The 19,652-nt window shown below is 42.7% G+C and overlaps 2 protein-coding genes across 5 annotated transcripts in view; both read right to left on the minus strand.

The window, feature by feature from the left end:
* The window catches only part of LOC148000684 (disks large homolog 5-like), a 132,931-nt gene that overhangs the window by 38,100 nt on the left and 75,179 nt on the right, over positions 1-19,652 (minus strand). The gene's annotated exons all lie outside the window — the stretch shown is intronic.
* On the minus strand, positions 5,499-19,330 carry LOC148000685 (disks large homolog 5-like). 4 transcript variants are annotated; one of them, XM_087586935.1, is made up of 9 exons: positions 19,284-19,330; positions 18,480-18,749; positions 16,188-16,413; positions 13,572-13,747; positions 13,219-13,446; positions 12,316-12,478; positions 11,031-11,976; positions 10,397-10,573; positions 5,499-6,753 (listed from the first exon to the last, which is right to left on the minus strand). In XM_087586935.1, exons 7-9 carry the CDS (start codon positions 11,195-11,197, stop codon positions 6,669-6,671), a joined length of 429 nt encoding a protein of 142 aa, XP_087443061.1. In that variant the 5' UTR covers positions 11,198-11,976; positions 12,316-12,478; positions 13,219-13,446; positions 13,572-13,747; positions 16,188-16,413; positions 18,480-18,749; positions 19,284-19,330; the 3' UTR covers positions 5,499-6,668. The 4 variants fall into 4 exon arrangements, with proteins under 4 accessions (XP_087443061.1, XP_087443059.1, XP_087443058.1 ...); XM_087586933.1 differs by having other exon boundaries at positions 13,572-13,649; positions 19,244-19,292; XM_087586932.1 differs by lacking the exon at positions 19,284-19,330 and having other exon boundaries at positions 11,031-11,162; positions 13,572-13,649; positions 18,480-18,980.

A 19,652-nucleotide genomic window follows, 5' to 3' on the forward strand; every position in this document is an offset into this window, starting at 1 on the left:
ATACCATGAGAAAATCTGGGAAAAATTCCCCTCATAATCATCTGAAAATATAAAATGAAATAATGTGGATTGAAATACTTAAAATGCAAAGACAAATATGAATTAGTTAGAGGTGATCCTAAATAGAGACAACTTGTCTCTAAAAAATTAAGTTTCTTAAAGCTGAAAATACATTCATTAAAGTAGTAGAATGCAAAATAACACACAAAACTCATTACCTTTCCTGTATACCAAAAACCAACTATGGGAAAGAAATCAGGGAAATATTCTACTCAAAATAGTCTTAAAATATATAACAAAACACCCTGGATAAGCACACTTATAAAGCATACTATTAGTAAGAAGACATATAAAGTGCCTTGTCCATATGAAGCCAGACAAGAATTTGTGGATCTAGAAGACAAGGTATGAAGGACTGCGTGTAAATCCCAGTGACTGAGAAAGCAGCCTGGAGCCAGTTGTGTTACTGAGACTTCAGACAGCTTGGCCTTTACACATGTGAGACAGCAGACTCCCATGAGCAAATCCTTAGCCTGGAAGATGTAGTTATGGTAGCCAAGAAAACACACAACTGTCCCCTCTGTCTGCCTCTTACTACTCTGATGTCCCACATCACAGGAGGGTGAATGGTCTTCCGCATACCCTGGGATGCAGCTCACAAGGGACAGCACCTGTCTTCAACAGAGCTTCATCTGAGCCTGCCCTTGGCCTGTGGTGGATGTGCAGGAAGTGAGCTGACAGGTGAAACGTAGCCTGGCTGGGTCTCAAAGTGCAGCTTGAGACTCACCCACTGTGATTGTCAACACTTCCATGTCTCCATTGGGAGGGCAGTGTCACAATGTCCTCCTACTGTCTTCTCACTCCATTCACATGCTTCGTGTGACACAAGCTCATTCACAGTTCACAGGAGGCAGCATAGCTTCAGAGCCCTCATGTCTGGCCACAGAAGCCAAGAGAGCAATGTCACAGTTCACAGTGACAATGTAGATAAGCCAGGGCATTTCCTCCAAGTTTTACTTTCAAGTGTATCCTTTTATTGCAGTTTATGCTACTCTTTCTAGAAGGCCATGTTTCGGGAGAGCATTTGGATTTTGCCCCATCCACAGTTTACAGATTACTTACATAGACTCCTAGAGGATTTCAGTGGCAAGGTTTCCCTAAAGTTGTATGCAAACTAACTGTATACACACACACACACACACACACACACACACACACACACACGGTGCAAGGATAATAGAGACGCGCATGTTGAAGTAAAGTTAGGACAGTGGATCTAGAAGGTAAGATGTGAAGTGTTGTGCTAAAATCTAAGACCCTAGGACGGAGGATAGGAAACAATTGTGAGTGGTGCTTTCCCACAACTTGGCCACATGAACAATGAAGTATGAGACAACAGACCTGCATGGTCAAAGCCAAACCCCAGGAATGCACACAGTCTATTGAATGAGATTGCAGCTCATCTCTCTGATCTGTAAACACCTGTTCAGGTGTTTCCCACACACACTGCTATATAGCACCTGAGGGCAAGCACCTCTCCTGCATACTACTTCATTATAGTCCACCCCTAGCACCCTGAAGGGTATTTAAGAACGGACCTGATAGGTGATCTTTTGACCTAGCTGAATATGTAGCTGAAGCTGAGGATGTCAACATTCCCAGAGCTCTGTTGAGCAGTGGGTGCTGATTTACTCTGGCTCCCTTAGTAATACTTCAGAAAACCAAGGAGACAGCCTCCTCAGGCCTATTCACAGCTGCACAGGATGGAACTTGGCTTCAGAACACCCTAGTCTGAGGTATAGAAGCCAGGATGAAAACTCCATCAGCACTCAGTTGCTATGGAGATGCCCAGAATCATGGATAGATCTCTCTAGATCCCAGGACTGTAGATATAGATGCCTTGTATTGGTAGAACATGATCGTTTAGTACACCCACTTACTGCTCAGGACACCTAGAGAAGTCAGGAAGGAGCCAGTCCCGGTTCTGGTTCACTGACTAACAGTTCTTCACTGCACTAGAAAACTGCATGACACTCACACGTGTTGACTCAGAAATCTAAGGGGACCACTATCAGGGAATGGTAGTCAGAATAACTCTAGTGGAAAGCCTGAGATGATGAGGTCTCATCTAGAAGTTCTTCTCTCTCCCAGATATTAGTGTCAGACACAAACTGAACCAATCCAAAGGGGGAAGAGTCAGCTCTGAGCCGAGGATACCACACTAGTCTCTCCCTTCTTCCTAAGGACCTTTGTCTTCTAGATAAAAGGAGTAAAAGCCATGAGCTCTCAGGAAAACAGTGGTGCCCTTCCCAACTACTGGCTTCTGAAATAGAGAAATTAATGATGTAAAGGCTCTGAGTTCCAGGAACCATAACAAGCAGGAAGTCCAGCTGCTTCTTATAAGCTCCCGGCTCCAGATTTCCATACCTGGAAGCCTCAGCTCAAGGCTCTCTCCTCAAGGAACCTCCTCACCCATTGCCCAGAGCTCACTGAGCTTTCCCAAGGACCATTTATTTCTTCCTTTTTTACAACAAGACAGGAGGGCAGCTTCCTTCTCCCCAACTCTCATCTCTTCATGCTCTTTGTTCTTTCTCACAAACGGCTGCTTAGCCTGGACAACAGGTCAATTAGTGAACCATAGAGACACCGAAGGAACATCCCACAGGCAGTTGGTGCCACCACAACACTTGTGGCATCACAGAAGATGCTAGGGCTCTCCTGGATACAAGAGATTGTTCAGGGAAGGGTCTACTGACGACGTCACTGGGAACTGCCAGGGCCTCCTGCTAACCAGCTTTCCTTATGGTGACCAGATTCTGAGGTGCCATCTCCAGGAGGCTCTCCAGTGACACAATGGAACCCTTTCCATGTCTCCTCCCTCTAAAGCTAGAGATTTCTCTTTGCTCCATTAGTAGTTACATGCTCTGAAAGGGCAGATTGCGTCAGGGACCTGGCATGGGGAGAAAGATCAAGGGACATGGGGTGGAAGATTCTTCTGGATAATAATTTTATTCCCAGATCCAGTTCTGTGACATACATTCCAATTTCCTAGGTTTTCCTGTTTCCCAAAAGTCAGTATTTCCCTCCAGACCTTTAATTTATTGGATATTGGATTTCATTTTCTTATTGTGCATTCCTTCCAAGGTGTCTTTCTTTTTATATATTCATGGATGTGTACTCACAAAGTCTCTGTTTTGCATCCCTCTGTTGCAATGATCTTGGTAACATAGTTAATCCAGTTACACAGTGAATATACACCTTTAAATGTTGTGCACCTACTTCAGATGATAAACTTCCGGATCCTTTCTCCAAAAAATAACCAGATATCAGTGAGCAAAGGACAACGTGGACGGAGATTGGTCCTCTGCAGTTCCATTAGACGTCACTTCTCTAGTGTCCACCTTCCTGAGTTCCCAGGGCCAGGCCTGAGGGTGTTAGAGTTTGGACCATGATCCTGTATTCATGCCAAACGTAAGATCCAGGAGGTTGGGCAGGGAGTGGAAGGGCTTGAGGTCAGGTGAAAGCTAAACTTTAATAGGTCCAGAAGTTCTGGAGGGAGTCTATTTGGCATTGTCATCTGTGGCTTCTACATTCTTGACCTAGTTGTGAGGAATCCATGTTAAAATTCCACCTAACCTCATAGCTGTAAGAGTGTAAAACATCGCCACGTAGGTCCTTTGCAAATTGCTTTGTCCTTTTCGATGCCCAGTTGGCTCATGCAGTTTCACTACCACTAGGTCCAAATTAGGGGATATTGTTGATGGATTTGGAGGTTCACTGGGTCTCTCTGATAGTCAAAGTCATAGACTTTATGGAGAACTGGAAGGACAGGATTTCAAGAATAAAATAGTTGAAGAATTCTGCCAAGTGCTGACCTCTAAGACTTAGAAGCAATGGGGGGGTGTATTCTAAACATATTATTATATGGCTCAATCCCTCCTTGTATGGAGTACAGCAGGCCCAAAATAAGAAAAGAGCCTTTCCACCCTTCCTGGACTCTAATGAGAGTTTTCATAGTCTTTCCTTTAATGTCTTGTTCATTATTTCCACCTGCCCAGAATTCTGCACAACAGAGACTCCAAACTGTGCATACATCTTTGATGGTTATTCAGAGGCTTTGGCTGTGAGAGCTGGGCTATTATATGGCAGCATTTCTAGTAAGTGGCAAAATTAGGGGGAAAGTTCCTAGCAGAGCTTTCTAGTTGCTCTATGATCAGTTTCAGTCCGATGTAGTGAGCTTCTACTCACCCAGAAAAGGTATCAATAAAAACAAGCAGGTACTTTTATCTTACTCTGAGGCCATGTGTCAGTTAATTCAGGTTCTCATAATTTATCATAGCGTTGGCTACCTGTATGCAATCCTTTCTGGGTAAATGATCTCTGTTTTTTATTTACATAGGTGTAAATGTGAAATCTGGCTTTGATATCTCCTTCTACACTGTCCAGTGTATGTGGGTATAACATACCTTTGTGTTGGCAACTCAGAGAGTTCTGTGGACCCAAGACAAGTAGTCTGGTAAAGCTGAGTTACCAGAACCTGCCAATTGTTTCTGGAAGAATGATCTTTCCCTCTGGTGTTCACCACCAACCTCTGGCGTCAAGCTATATATTTGATTCTTTTGCATCCTCGCCTCTTAGTTATACTCGAAATACACAAGATCTAAGGCACAGACCACATGAAAATCAGGAAGGATGAGCAAAAGGGGATGCTTCACTCCTTCTTTAAAGGGGGAACAAAAATATCCATAGGAGGGGATAGGGAGGCAAATTTTAGAGCAGAGAATGAAGGAACAGCCATTCAGAACCTGCCCCACATGTGGTCTACACACACACACATATATATATATAGATATAGATATATATAGATATAGAGATATAGAGAGAGATTGATATAGATATAGATAGATAGATATAGATAGATAGATAGGTATAGATATATAGATATACATAGATATATAGGTAGATATAGATATAGATATAGATATAGATATAGATATAGATATAGATATAGATATAGATATAGATATCCACCAAAACTAGATAAGAGGGATGAAGCTAAGAAATGCAGCCTGACATGAACCAGATATAGATCTCTCCTGAAAGACACAGCCAGAACATGTCAAATACAGAGTCAAATGCCAGAAGCGAACCACTGAACTGAGAACGGGACACCCATTGGAGGAATTAGGGAAAGGACTGAAGGAGCTGAAGGGGCTTGCAACCCCATAAAAACCAACCAGAGCTTCCAGGGACCAAACCACTGCCCAAAGACTACACATGGACTGACCCTGCGTAGGTAACAGTAAATAGCATTGTTGGGGCAACAGTGGAAGGGGAAGCCTTTGGTACTTTCAAGGTTGAACCCCCAGTGTTGGGAATGTTGAAGAGGACAGTAATGGGGGTTGGACGGGGAGGGGACACCCATTTAGAACGGGAAGGGGAAGGGTTAGGGGGCTGATGGACAGGAAACCGGGAAAAGGAATAACATTTGAAATGTAAATAAGAAATGCCCAATTTAATAAAAATGGGAGAAAAAGAATAACAACAAAAAAACCAACAAAAACAATAAAGAAAATGTTCCAGGGGCAGTGCAGGGGAATAGTGGTGAACAATAAGGGGGATGTATAGGGGATACACATATGGGGAAGGGAGAGGGAAGGGAATGGGGGCTTAAGGAAGGAAACAAGGAAGGGGAATAAAGTTTGAAATGTAAGTAAAGAAATATATCTAATAAAAATTTTAAAAATATCGTTCCTCCAAAATTGGTGGAATTCAATAAATCTGCAGTAATAACCGATGCTATATTACAAGGAATGCAGAGGCATACAGCTCCGTGTGTCCTGATCGCTTTTTATATTCCCCTACTGAATGGTTTTATTTCCTCTAATGTATTAGAGAAATACTTCTGTGTCTCCTTTGTTTGTCATTATAAAGGAAGCTAAATTTGTGAGCACAAGGATAAAGCAAGGATATTTTTCATCATGAAGGTGGGTTCCACAGAGCATGACAAACTGTCTACATCAAGAGCACAGTTTCCTGTGCAGCTCTGGCTGGCTGTGAACTGATGGTGAAGCCTAAGCCGCATGAGACTTGCAGAAAACCACTGTTGCCTTACACTTGTGCTGTTACAGGAGGAAGAACCACACACGACTCAGGACAGTCTTGTGAGTGAAGGGTTAAAGGTCACATTGTTATTTTTAGGCAAACATTAATTTATTCAAGAACATTTTAAAGTGGGGAGTCAATGAGCTCAATGTATATAGCATTAGGAATATAGCATATTAATTAAAAAACTAAAGTTAACAAATAAATAACAAAACTTCAAACGTAAACAAATAAAACCAAATGCATAAAACCAAACTTCAAACTAAAAACAAATATAACAAGTAAATTAGTCAGCATTCAATTCCTGCTGTTTCTTCAACATATAACTCCAGCCTGTTGCTGGCCTTGCAAACACAGCAGAACGGCAGGTAAGATGGTAAAAATCTCCTCAAGAGGAATGTAGACCTGCCTCACTCGGAGTGGTTGGTTGTTGATGGACAAGTCGTCAAAAGGTTAAACGTGAGGCATGTTCCAGGCCACATCTCAAGGTCTTTCAAATTTAGCCCAAGATTGGTATGGTTACAAGGACTGAGATGTGGGAGGTGGTGTCAATCTTTGCACCCTCAGTGCTCCTGGTGGACAGTTCTGTCTCTGAGAGTTGTAATCCTGCTCTGTGCCCTGGGAAAGCTTCTGCTGCAGTGTTCAGACCTAGGGGTGGAAAAGGCCTGGTGAGAACCTGCCATGTCACTTATCCCCTACACAGCAGCACAATTCAGCAGGATAATCCAGGATGATCTTTCATCTGAGGTCATTCTCTCATGCCCAAGAGAGAAGGGTAAGAGATCCCACAGGCCTGCATATTTTCCCAGCTTTTAAAACTGCTAAAAATTAAACAGTGAACAGCAGATAATTCCAATCATACATATACATTATATTTTAATATCATGTAGCAATGTCTCAATGTCAGATGAGGAGAGATATGAACAAACTAGAAAACAATAGGAAGGCCTTGGAAGTCTGGCCATCACTGAAATGAAGACTATTATTATTCCTCCAAGCAGGAATATGCCTGGGGTCCACATGACAACCTCAAAATCTGCAAAGACCCCGAGAAACAATATCTCAAGAAGTACATGCACACCGAAGTGATATTATACTTGGCAAGAATATGCTGCATGGAAATCTTGCCGAGGGTAGGCATTGAAGTCCAAAGGAGATACTCATGCAGAAAATAAACTATACCACTCCTTTGTTTATGTGTATCGTAAAACTATTTGTGGGGAGACCTAAAGGCACTGGGCTCAGATAATACAAGAGAGCTCAGACTGGAGGGATCAGTACACAATAGCCAGAATCTCTATGGATCACATACACTTCATGGACGGAATTTCTTTTAAAATGGACAAGAAAAATATTCTGAGCTGCTCCCAGGTGACAGGTGCTGAGAACTATGGAGAAAGTCACACACCCAATAAGACAGTTTATAAGTACAGGGAATCTACTTGGGTCCTCTCATCCTGTGCTTTCAAATCCTCTCAGTGACACCGAAATGATGCTGCATCTTCTCAGACAAGGCCCTTTGCTCAGTGACCAGTTTTTGCTGATTCAGGGGGTCCTGCAGACTTTCCTCCATTCTCTCCTCATCCTGGTCATTAGAAGATTATATTGTCCATGGAGACATACATGTATACAGACACAGACAGACAGACACCCAGACATACACACTTTTGAACTCACCCAAATATATTTGTTCACATATACAAGCAGAGTATTTTGCAGAATGTGGTTAGTTTCCCAGTTAATGGTAATAGAAGGGATCACCCAGTCTACTATTGTGGCATAAGAAAAAAAAAACCTGGAGTGGGGTAAGTACACAGTGAGCATAGCCTAAAGACAGCTCAGCCAATAAAGTGTATTCCCCTGAAAATCAGAAATTAGAAATGTGACATCTAGGCCTGTTAGCCAAGCCTGCTTAGCAAGGTCACAAGGCCGTGCACAGGAGGCTGATTTCAGGAAACAGAGCACTGGGGGGGTGGGGGGGGGAGCAGGTGAGCCTCTTCAGTCCTCTGCTCACTGTTTCCCAGTGCATGCAAAGTGAGCTGCATTTTTCAATATGAGGTCCCTTTACCATACAGTACCTGACAGGGGAAACAAACTACTAGAACAAACAGCTAGGAAATCTCCATAACCACAATCCAAGGTAAAACTTGTACTGGGATGCTATCAGATATAATTCGAGTAAGAGAAGGCTAATTCAAAGCCAAATGCTGGCAGGTATAATCAAACTCAGCCACAGTCCATGGAAGGGCTGGACAACATTGTACCTTTTCACTTTCTGACTGGTGGACATCTGGATAATTTTGCTTCATGGCTGTTCTGAGGTGAACCACTAAACACTAATGTGCCACAGTTTCTCTGCTCACACCTACTTCTTCTTCTGGAATCGCTGTGTCAAAAGGTTGAACTTTCACAAGAGTTGTACACAGCTTCTCACAGGGCTACCCATTTGACACCTCCAGCAATGTCTGAGGGTCATCACTGTTCTAAACCCTCCTTACAGATGATTTTCACTCAGATCAAATGATTTTGAATAACAATGGTTAAGAGTGCCACAACACAACACAGGGTGAGTGCTTTGGACGATTTTGAGCCTAAGTTTCTGTCTGAGGCAAAGATGTGATTCCACCTCAGCATAACTCCTCGACATCTTCTGCTTGCAGATTCAACTCTAAGCAAATTAATCTTTCAATTAACAAATTCCAGGCCAAACTCCAAAGCCAAGGTATATTCAACCAAGTTTAGGCCAATCTGGAAAGAAAGTGGTGGCAGGTAACGATTAACATAACCAGGATGCTGAGAAGACACAACAAGCCACATGACCTTCCAGTGTTACTATACACCGAGAGCAAAGAAGGCAGAAGAGCTCTGAGTCATCAGTTTCTATACTGAGGTATATAGATTTCACACAGCAGCCTCTCCTCACATCCCTGTACCCTATTCAAGTTTTCTCCAAGTAATATCAATGTTTATGAATAGTTTTCCCAGTGTAAATAGTTTGAATAGTGATCAAGACCCCATTAAGAACAGTTTAAAATGTAATTGGAAAGATTATGTTTTCTCTTCTTCTTTCTCTCTCAGAGTGTTTGTGGTGTGTGTGTGTGTGTGTGTGTGTGTGTGTGTGTGTGTGTATACTTTTACATGTTTCTAAATATGCACATATAGACTTATACAATATATATAAATATATATATATGTCTGTGTTCAGAAACTTGATGACTTCACACACACATGTGAAAAAGCACACATATACACACACTTATATATATAAGACCCCCATATCACAAACAATTAAAACAAACAACTTCCAAAGTACAATATGCACCATAGTCATAAACATGATCACACATATATGTGCCCACAGACACACAAAAAACACCCCCCCACACACACAGAGTCAGAGAGAGATGGAGAGAGGGAGAGAGGGAGAGAGGGGGAGAGGGGGGGAGAGAGAGAGAGAGAGAGAGAGAGAGAGAGAGAGAGAGAGAGAGAGAGAGAACAGATATCATAAGTGAGAAGCAGAAAAGAATGGGGAGGCCATCATGCTGGAAGAACAGTTGTTGAATAGAGATGAGGCAAAGGAAATGTGTCAAGTGAGAGCTTAGACACTGCTATCCATCCCTTATAGAGTAAACCTGTGTAGGGAATGCACTTCTTGGGCACACTAGGATGAGAGAGCTGGACAAAAGTATCCCTCTAATCCTCACATATCTCACACAAACCCTCACCCTGAGAGAAGTCTTTCCTACATCCCTGTTCATCCAGTCAGCTCCAGGACATAAGCCACAGGAAAGAACACTAAAACACTGACATAAAACAGGACGGACAAACTGCTTCTCAAGCTCTGTCACTGTAAACCACGATTTGGACAGGCAAAAGGGACCATTTTCAATGTACAGGGAAAAGGAGAGAAAGTCCACAAGCCCCATCATGATTGACAATGAGAACCATTCTTTTGGCAATTGAACTAAACTCTAATCAGTTCTGTGCACTACAAAGACGGCTACCACATGGCATCCCTCTAGCATAATGGCATGTAAGTGTGCAGTGTGTGATCAACAGATCCCCCTTAAGGAAATGCATTTTCTAGTTGAGCAGGAGGATTTGGTTGTCAATCCTCCAGTTTCTTGCATGAAGCTAACATCACAGAAAGTTTTGTAAATGGTCAAAGAGATGAACAACTGGATGAGACCTAGGAGAGCGTCTGGATAAGTGGGAGAAAGTTTAAACTGGCTTGACTTGGTTTATGGTTAGATATCAGGAAAACCTGCCCTTGATGCATAATTCATCCTACCTGAGGCTGCTTGTTACGTGGATTTTCATACTGGCTTCCCCACAGAACCTTGTTGTTTCCTTAATGGACTCTTCCAGTGCAATCTGTTCCCATAGAAGCTCCCTGTTCTCATGCCGTGCTCTCTGGGCATTGTTCTTCAGCTCAAACAACTCAGTTAGGAGGGGGCAGAAGCTGCGGCTGACACACAAAGAAAAAATGGTGACTCCCAGCCAGTCTCCAACTTCCTCCCACATCTCCATGTCCATTACTCCTTCTAGGGTCCTGATCCAAAGAGAGCCCAGATTATAGTCCAAGTCCACAGTAGCCATGGAGCATGACCTAGAGACAGGTCAAATGGAGAAAAGAGCCACATTCCAGAAGACTCAGGGCACTTCTCAAAAACCTGACACCATTGATTCAAGTTTTTCCCAGAAGAGGACATAATCCCTATGTGTGCTTATTTGTCCATTTTATTAGAATGTCGCTTGGAGGCCAATCTTTCTGTGTCCTGTGTGTCCTAGAGCCTTCCTTAGAGACAGGCTTCCTGGTCTGCTTCAAACACTATAAAGCCTGATCCTCACTTTACTTCAAACATAAGAATGGGCTGACACATGCTGTGCCCTGTGCTGGGGTCACAGCCTTGTAAGTTACTCACCAGTACCAGTCATTTTCCAGTGTGAGGTGTGTACATTTGACCAAAGCTCTATTGACCTGCTCGCTCATTTTCTTCATGTCAGTCATCACTTCCTCGTGCTGCATCGTGAGCATCTCGGACTCAAAGTTGTTCCTGTGGTAGGGCATGGTCCAAGGATGAAATAACATATGAATGAAGGATGCAAGAATTACATGAATTCAGACTGAATCCTGAAGTACCCCAGCCTAGGACATGCCACACCCTTGATCCTTGGTACTGGGTCCATTTGGTATTTACTAAGTTTATTATTATGGACACAGGGACAGCAGTGCCAGCAAACAAAAGGAGGGAGCTGATTTGCTTGAGCTCCCTGAGGGTGTTTGAAGGAATAGACTAGCTTGCCAAGAAATTTGGAGGACCCTGTGCCACGATCCAGGCTCCAACTGAAACCCATGAAGACTATTGTCCTGTTCTTAGGTAACAATTCTCAATCATAGAATCTATTGCTACATGAAAACCCAAAGGAACATGAACAGTATTTACAGGGAAAAGAATTTATAACACACACCAGGAGATTCCCATGTGCGTCCACCTGAGCAGATGTGAAATGTTCTACTGCTCACTGTGAGGCTCTCACCCTCATCATTATCATGCCATGAAAATTGACACAGGATAATTCTCAGGCCAAATCAGAACATAGAATACCCAGATCTTAAGTTATACACACAAACGCACTCATATACAGACACACACACAAACTTACACAAAACTCTCTCTCTCTCTCTCTCTCTCTCTCTCTCTCTCTCTCTCTCAAATACAATTAGAATGCCAATTAAATATAAGGATGTGGCATTATCTCCAAATACAATGAATAAAATCAGAGAAAACCAGTGATCGCCTGTTGTCAGTCCAGTCACACACTGTGAGGCAGCAAGTGGGATTGGGTCCCTCCAGCTCTTCACAGGACCTATTGAACCCAAAGCACCTCCACGTCAATACAACAATGATTGGTCATAATCAGAGCACCTAGAAATTCCCACAAGCCAACACCTGTCCAGTCTCCTTAAACCACACAATGAGAGCTCACACACTACTACCCTCACTCCCAGACTGTGATTCAATCAGGACACAGGCTATGATTTACGTTTGTAGGAATTAAAATAGCCTGTTCCACCATCCCATTCCCATCTGAACTTCACATTCTGATGCAATCAGGAAAGTGCTTTTGACCATGAGGACACCCTGGAGTTGTAGCCTACTGTGATGTGAGGAAATGTGGATTTAACAGAACTTGCATTGTGACTACCTGTCATTTAAATTCTTTCCCGGGTAATCGGCCAGGATACTCCTGAGTTCATCTCTCTCCTTCTGCATCTTCTGGAGAGCAATTTTGATGTTCTCCAAACGCTTCATTCTCTCCTCTTCAACAGGTGTCGTGGAGGGTTGGGACGATGCCTTCTGATCAAACTCTGTAGGTAGATAAATACCAGTAAACAGGCATATATGTGGACACAGTGTCAAGAAAAACTATGCTTACTCTAAACAGAAGTCTGAGGATGAACAGTTCTACAGATACAGTGAATCCCTGACAGAGCAAGAAAGCTATCTTTAAGCTGAACTCAGCTAGTTCCCTGTTCCCACCATCATAGCCATATGATGACATATGCCATCATAGATATAGACCACACCTCCTAAATCCATTCCTCTGTCACTGAAATTCTAAAGCTGGCCTAAACAAGAAGAATTGGAGGACCTTCTCAGCTAATGTCTGATGTGAGGCAGGTAAGTCCTTGAGTTCAAACTGCTTAACATCTTGAATCCCTAATCATGTGTGTTCAAGGACAAAGTAACTGAGACCTTGATATATGACCAGGAGAGTATCCCTCTTGGCATCAATTACCCAAGTAATCTACAGGACACTGCTGAGAATGAAGTGTTTCAACAGCCGATCCTGGAAGAGACACTTTTTTATTCTTATAAAGGCTCATCCTGGTATTCTTTGACACTGCCCAGGACACTAAAGAGATCCAAGGAAAGCCCCTTGACATATAACAGTTCTTGGTTTTCTGTCAAACTAATGATCAGAAATTATTGTGTCTGGGTCAGCCATTAGGAAGACTGAGGCTCTAAATCATACATCCTACTCCTGGAAGGACCAACACAAGCCAACCTCCTCTAGGGAGCTCCCCTTGCGCTGCCCAGTACTCACTTGACCTCCTTAAGGACCTTTCCATTCGTCTTCTTCTCCAACATGATAGAAGGCTGGCCTCCCTCTGCCTTGGTCTGGTGCCTGCATGGATATGATTGTCCCTCCGAAAGAGACTGAGGATCCTGGAGAACATGCCTCCTCGGGAACCCATTAGGAAATGAAGGGAAATCGCTCAGGCAGTTGGTGTCACCACAACACTGCTGACATCACAGAACATTCTAGTGTCTCCTGGATACAAGAGAATTTCCAGGGAAGACACTACCGGTGATGTCAGTGGGAAATGCCATAGCTTACTTGCTAACTACCTCCACCCAGACTGACCAGTTTCTGCAGTGGCTTTTCCAGAGACTCACTTTTGAGCCAGGAACACCCATTCGCTCACTCTCCTTCCAGAGCTTCAGAGTTCTCACTCCTTCATTACAACTCAGTTGCTGAGGAGAGGGAGAGTTGTATCAGACCTTGAAATGGATAGAACATCTTTGTTAACAGCCAAAGGTCTAAAGACCGTGGATGAGGGATATTCTTCTTCCTGAAATGTATAAACCCAGTGTCCATGCATGTGACATATAGTCCAATTTCTACAGTTGTTACTGTTCCCCAGAGGCGAATATTTTTTTCCTTCACCTTTAAATGTATGCAAGTTGGAGTATGTTGTTTCATGGAGTGTGCCTTGAGAGGGGTCATGGTTTCAATATATTCACCCATGTTTTTTCCTGAAATCTCTGTCTTACCATCCCATTTTGTGCAATGGAAACTCCCTTTTCCTGGCAAAAAAGCTTCTCAGGTATAGAGCAAACATCAAATTGTAAACTTTCTGTCCATTCTTAAAGTTAAAATCCCCAAAAGTGAGGGAGGAACTGAGACCCAAGCGAGAGCCATGGAGGGGCAGAATGCAGAGGTGCTGCTGGCCAAGGAAGAGCAGGAGGAAGCAGAGAAGCTGTAGCACATCATGGTGCACTGGGAGCTAGAATTGGAGTTCGACCTGGGCAACCTGCTGGCTTCACTCTGAGGACCTACAGGGTGCTTAACCATCATTTATAACTCAGTATCTGGTGTCTCTCTGGCCACCGTTGGAACTGCATTCAGAGGAACCACAGACAAAAGTCATCCAAAGAACAATTCACCAAAATAAATAAAAATTAGTACATTTTTCTTTCAAAAAGGCATACAAATGTATAATCAAGTTAAACAAAACCCAAGGAAACACAAGAAATGAAATATTTCACAACAACCCAAGAGTGCAAGAAACAGTATTAAAACAATCTCTTAGGGGTTGGGAATTTAGCTCAGTGGTAGAGCAAGGCCCCGGGTCGGTCCCCAGCACCAAAAAAAAAAAAAAAAAAAAAAAAAAAAAAAAAAAAAAAGAAAAGAAAAGAAAAAAAAGACCAATCTTTTAAATCTATAATAATTCTATATGTATTTCTTGAAATAGCAGTTGGAGGAAGCAGGCTGTCATGCTCTTATAAGTTCCATAGCCTCATCAACCCTTGTGACAATCTCCACCTGTTTGATTTTTTCTTAAGCACAGATATGTGTGAGTTAGAATCCTGAGGTCTGTCTGGGATCAGACTGTAAACTGTAGTCAATGTAACACTGGCAATCATTAACCACAATCTTTAAGTTTCCCTCCTAACCCCAGAGCACAGCCATATCTTTGGAAAGCAAAACTCACCCTCCACCAAACTATCCTCCAAAATCCAGTCTCTCCAAAACACCAAGTCCATTCCTCATGCTATAAAGTATGACGGCCAAGCCTTGCATATGAAGGATCGATATTGCAGGCTCTAATACCTCACCAAAGAGACATTGCCCTAAATTCTTTTACAAGTCCGGTTTCCATGATAAGAGTTATATTAAAATATTATCCCAATCTAGACCTGTTTCCCTGGGTTGGCACATGCCACGTGTTTTCTCGAATGACTCCTTTTTTAAGCCAACATTCTATTACAAATATTACAAATTTTCAACCATACCCAATAACTTAAAAGCCAGTCACCTATAGCCAAGACATGTAAAGCTTATTATACATTTAAAACCAAACAGAAAAAAATGAAGTGACTACACATATCTTTAGTACTTAGATCAAACACCATTTTTACTTCTTTAGCTGTCATTTTAAAAGAAGCACCTTGTTACCTGTTGATTCCAAATATCACAGTCAAAGATTTCTCTAAGAGAAACAGCTAACAGCTCCATTACCATAGAAGCTTTGAAGCTGCTGGCACCTTTAAGGCCAGCTAGTGTAGACATTGAGCCAGCCCCCTGGGGAGCTTCCCCAGTGGACAGACCTAGGCTCCTAGCTACATTCCTCCATTGAGGCAGGATTCAGTCAGAGACACACATGACAGTTAACACCAGAGATAACCAGTTATCTAGGATGCTGGGCTCCAAAGGTCAATTGAAACTGTTTTATTTATTTGTTCCTTTCTTGAAAGGACTTAAAACTAAATCAAGGGGGAATCAACCAGCATTTAAAGTTTTCACCATTTTTTCTTTTAAACATGAAACACAAAACATTCAAGCAACAAGAAGCACAACCCAGACATACATTGACATCCATGGACAGCTTGGTGCAACAAGGACAGACAATAGACATAGAGGGAAGGAGCTAGATGGTGTCCCACCAAAGGGACCCAGATATCCTACCTAAAGGACCCAGAACCAGAAATAAGCACTTCTCCAATAGGAGCCAGCAAGGAGGCAGGATGTCCCTAGGAGAGCTCTTAAAAAGCTTAATCTCACTTTCCTTCTTTTGCCAAAGCATCTGTGGAGAGTCTGGGAGGAATGTTTTTCTCAAACCATTTTCTCTCTTGTCTAGGGTGTAAACTGTCTCTAATCAGGGTCCAAAGACTAAAAGCATCTATGAGAATTAACTTTGCTTCTCTAGATTTTAGCATAACTCTAAAAGAACACGTACACAAAAACATTTGACCATTATTACCTTGTCCCTTTTTACAAGGTTTACTCACCACTAACCCAAATCTTTATTTTTCTTTGCACGTGCTTTCAATGCCCACGGTGCTTCTGTATCCTGCTTACTGGGACCTTTCCTGGCCCATTTTCCCCAATACATCCCTCCTTCACTGGCCGGCTTCCTGGGACCATCTCGTCAGGTTGTCCTCTCTTTTCCAATCTTGGTGGGACCTCCATTTGATGATGCCTGTGTCATCAGGACACTCAGAACCGGGCATAGGCCTATAAGAGTTAAGAAGAAACACACACTCGGGTCATTCGTGTTAAAAGAAGGCTGTCCACGCTTTACTGAGATCTCCTTATATACCAGAGGCAAAAGCCGTGGAAAAACAATAAAGCAGGTGAAAACCCCAACCAGGAAAATAGGAAAACAGGAAAAATCTGCATCGTGGCAAGTCCCGGCCCCAACACAGGGGCGTAAACAACTTCTTAACAATAATAAGCTGAAAGGCTCAGCAAGAGGAATGGGTGCCATGGAAGGTCCTGGCCCCAAATCAGGGGCAGAGAGAAGCTGCCAAGGGTGTAAACAACTTCTGGCCATAGTAGGCTGAAAGGCACAGCGAGGAGGAAGGGAAACACCCCAAGGTAGGGCCCAACAGGCTAATATAAATATATATTGGAAAAACTAAAACACTGTATATGAAGAAAAATAATTAAAAAGTGCTACATATCTAAGCATAACATTCATAATAAAAGAAACTCAAATGACAGAAATTCATAAGAAATATTCATCATCCTTCTACATCACGCAAATGCAAATCAAAATTACTCTGAGATCACTTTTCACACTTGTCAGTATGACTAAGGTTAATAACACATGTGACAACTCAAACTGACTGGGTTATGGAGCAAGGGGAACATTCATACTCTCCTGGTGGAAAGGCAAACTTCTACAGCAACTTCGGAGATCAGTATGATGGTTCTTCAGGAAGGTGAAAATTGTTGTACCTTAAGATACAACTCCAGGTCTCATGTCCAGATGTTGATTCATCGTAGAATACAGACCCTTGCTCAACCATGTTCAGTGAAGCTCATTTATAATGCTTAGAATTTGGAAATATTTAAGTTGTCCCTTAACGGATGAATGCATAAAGAAAACGTGGTGCATTTACACACTGCATTGCTGCTTAACAATTACAAAAGGCAAAAAGGAAGCATGCACTATGCAGGACAATGAATGGATCTAGTAAAAGTCATTCTGGATGAGGCAATCCAGACTGAAAGAGACAAATGGGATACATATTCACTGAAATGTGGGTGTGGGTGTTAGCTGTTGATTCTTCAATCTGTGTGACTGTATGATCAGTTTAGTGTGAGGGTCTAGGGACGTGGGCCAGACTGTCCTCATTTAGGGAAGTACAAGTTCACTCATGGATGGCTGAGGGACACTGTCAGGGATAGGAATGTGAAATGTGAAGAGACAGGGAGAGGGCAGCAATGGAGGGAACATAGAGAGGGAGAGTAAAATGAGGCGCTGTATCGAAGCCTAAGAGAGTAGAAACCCTAATTGCTTTTTAAATTGTTTTATAAAGGTAACTAATGATTTATTATGGGTGCAAGGAGAGAAGTTAAAATGTTGATTGTGTTCATCTATGTGAAATTTCAATAATAAGTAAGTCACAACAGTTATGGATTTTGACTTTCAATGAACCTGTTACAGATAATGAATATCTAGTCCTTATGGAGACATCTGTCACCATCTATTATACACTAGTCATTTTATTTGTTTACATTTCAAATGTCATCCCCATCATTGGTCTCTCCACTTTGAACCCCCATACCCTCCCAATCCTCTTTGTTTCTAAGAGGGCACTCCTCCATCTACCCACCCACTTCCACTTCACCCCTCTAGCATCCCCCTTCTCTGGGACATCAAGTTTCTACAGGGCCAGTTGCCACCCATCCCAGAGATGTCAGATGAGCCAGTTGTTGCTACACATGCTCTACACTATATGTATCAGGAGCCATAGCCCGGACCATATATCCTCTTTAGTTGGTAGTTTAGTCCCGAGGAACTCTGAAGGCTCCAGTTAATTGATATTGTTGTTCTTCATATTGGGTTCCAATCCCCTTCATCTCCTTCAGGCTTTTCCCTAACTCTTTCATTGTGGTCCCCAGGCTTAGTCCAATGGTTGGCTGTGAATATCTGCATCTATGTCTTGAACAGAGGCACATGCGAGGCTAGAAGGAAGCCTCAGACTCCAAAGTAAGGTAATAGGATGTAATTCTGTATTTGCCCAGAAGATGGCGCATAGGATCGTATTCACACACACTTGTTTCTCACTAACCTCTTAGTTCTGTCCAGCATGTCAGGAAAGTTCTGCAATGTGCTCTGTGACTGAAGAACCTTCTGCTTGCTGGAACTCGATCCGCTGCGTGGAATACTCTCGATCGGCGATGGGCGTCTGGGTCGGTGGACGCAATGACTCCAGGAACTGTGAATGAATGGACTGAGTTGAGCAGACATTGAATTCATCTGAGGGGTTGGCATCTCCAGAACCTGCAGCTTAGCATCCATGGATCCAGGAGAGCACAGTGTGCAGGGCTGAAATCAGATTCTGTAATGGAGAGGCGGAAGAAACTATGGTTTTGAAGTATTTGTTCTTTTTGAAAGCACAAAGTGGGAGATCAGTCAGTTATCCTCTTTTTGCAACATCTTACTCTGAGCTGCAGGACATATCCTGGGGTATATTGCTTTCCATATTCAATGGGCTTTTCAGAAATTCCAGTTTCCTGAAACGGCATGGCCCTACTTTGGTGGACTGACTGGTAGGAAGTGGAAAGGTTCTCTGAGGGGCAGATGAGGAAAGGCCAAAAGAAGAGGAAAGAGACAGCTATGAAAGGGCTGCTGGTGGGTACAAGGAAACAACAAGCACATTTCTCAAAGCCCTATTTTACTATAGCACTGTGGGAAGCATAACCACAAGCTGACAGAAACAAATAGTTAAAATAAACAATGCATTCGTTCCCATCCCCCAAACTACTCCGTTTTTAACCACCAAGGTCAATAGAAATTTAAACCTCAAGTACACCTTCTCTTAAGGTTCCATACCTCAGCAGGCTGAAAAATCTGCCAACAGGCCTTGACCTACCTTGACTATGCCTAGCAGGCAGACCTTCTCTCTCTTTCTTTTCCTCTGTTTGAGAGCAGGAGCAAATGACTTTATACTGTGGGAGGATTTCCATTTTCAACAAACATAAATTTTTCGAAGTCATTAAAGCTAGAAGGCCAATCATTGATGGGCAGGTGTGGTCAGGTCACTCTACCTAAACTATCCCATGGAGAAAAGTAAAAGTGACAGCCATACCTGTGTTTAGGAAACAAGATGTCACAGGTGATTTGAGTATGGGTGCTGTGTGGGAGAGAGGAGGTCATGAATCTAGCTGGAAAAGCCCACTCCACTTTTAGATGTGTTTTGAAAGACATATAATAGAAATTTAACTGCAACAAAATTTTGTCA

The sequence above is a fragment of the Rattus norvegicus genome, chromosome 15 (genome assembly GCF_021556685.1).
Source record: "Rattus norvegicus strain SHRSP/BbbUtx chromosome 15, alternate assembly SHRSP_T2T, whole genome shotgun sequence".
NCBI classification, from domain to species: Eukaryota; Metazoa; Chordata; class Mammalia; order Rodentia; family Muridae; genus Rattus; species Rattus norvegicus.

Coding starts and splice junctions, on each gene's coding strand:
- LOC148000685 (XM_087586932.1), bottom strand. CDS start 13,369: ATGGGTTCCCGAGGAGGCATGTTCTCCAGGATCCTCAGTCTCTTTCGG. Junction 11,163..12,315: donor GGAAAGAATTTAAATGACAG/GTAGTCACAATG, acceptor GCCCTACCACAG/GAACAACTTTGAGTCCGAGA. Junction 10,574..11,030: donor CTGGAAAATGACTGGTACTG/GTGAGTAACTTA, acceptor TTTGTGTGTCAG/CCGCAGCTTCTGCCCCCTCC.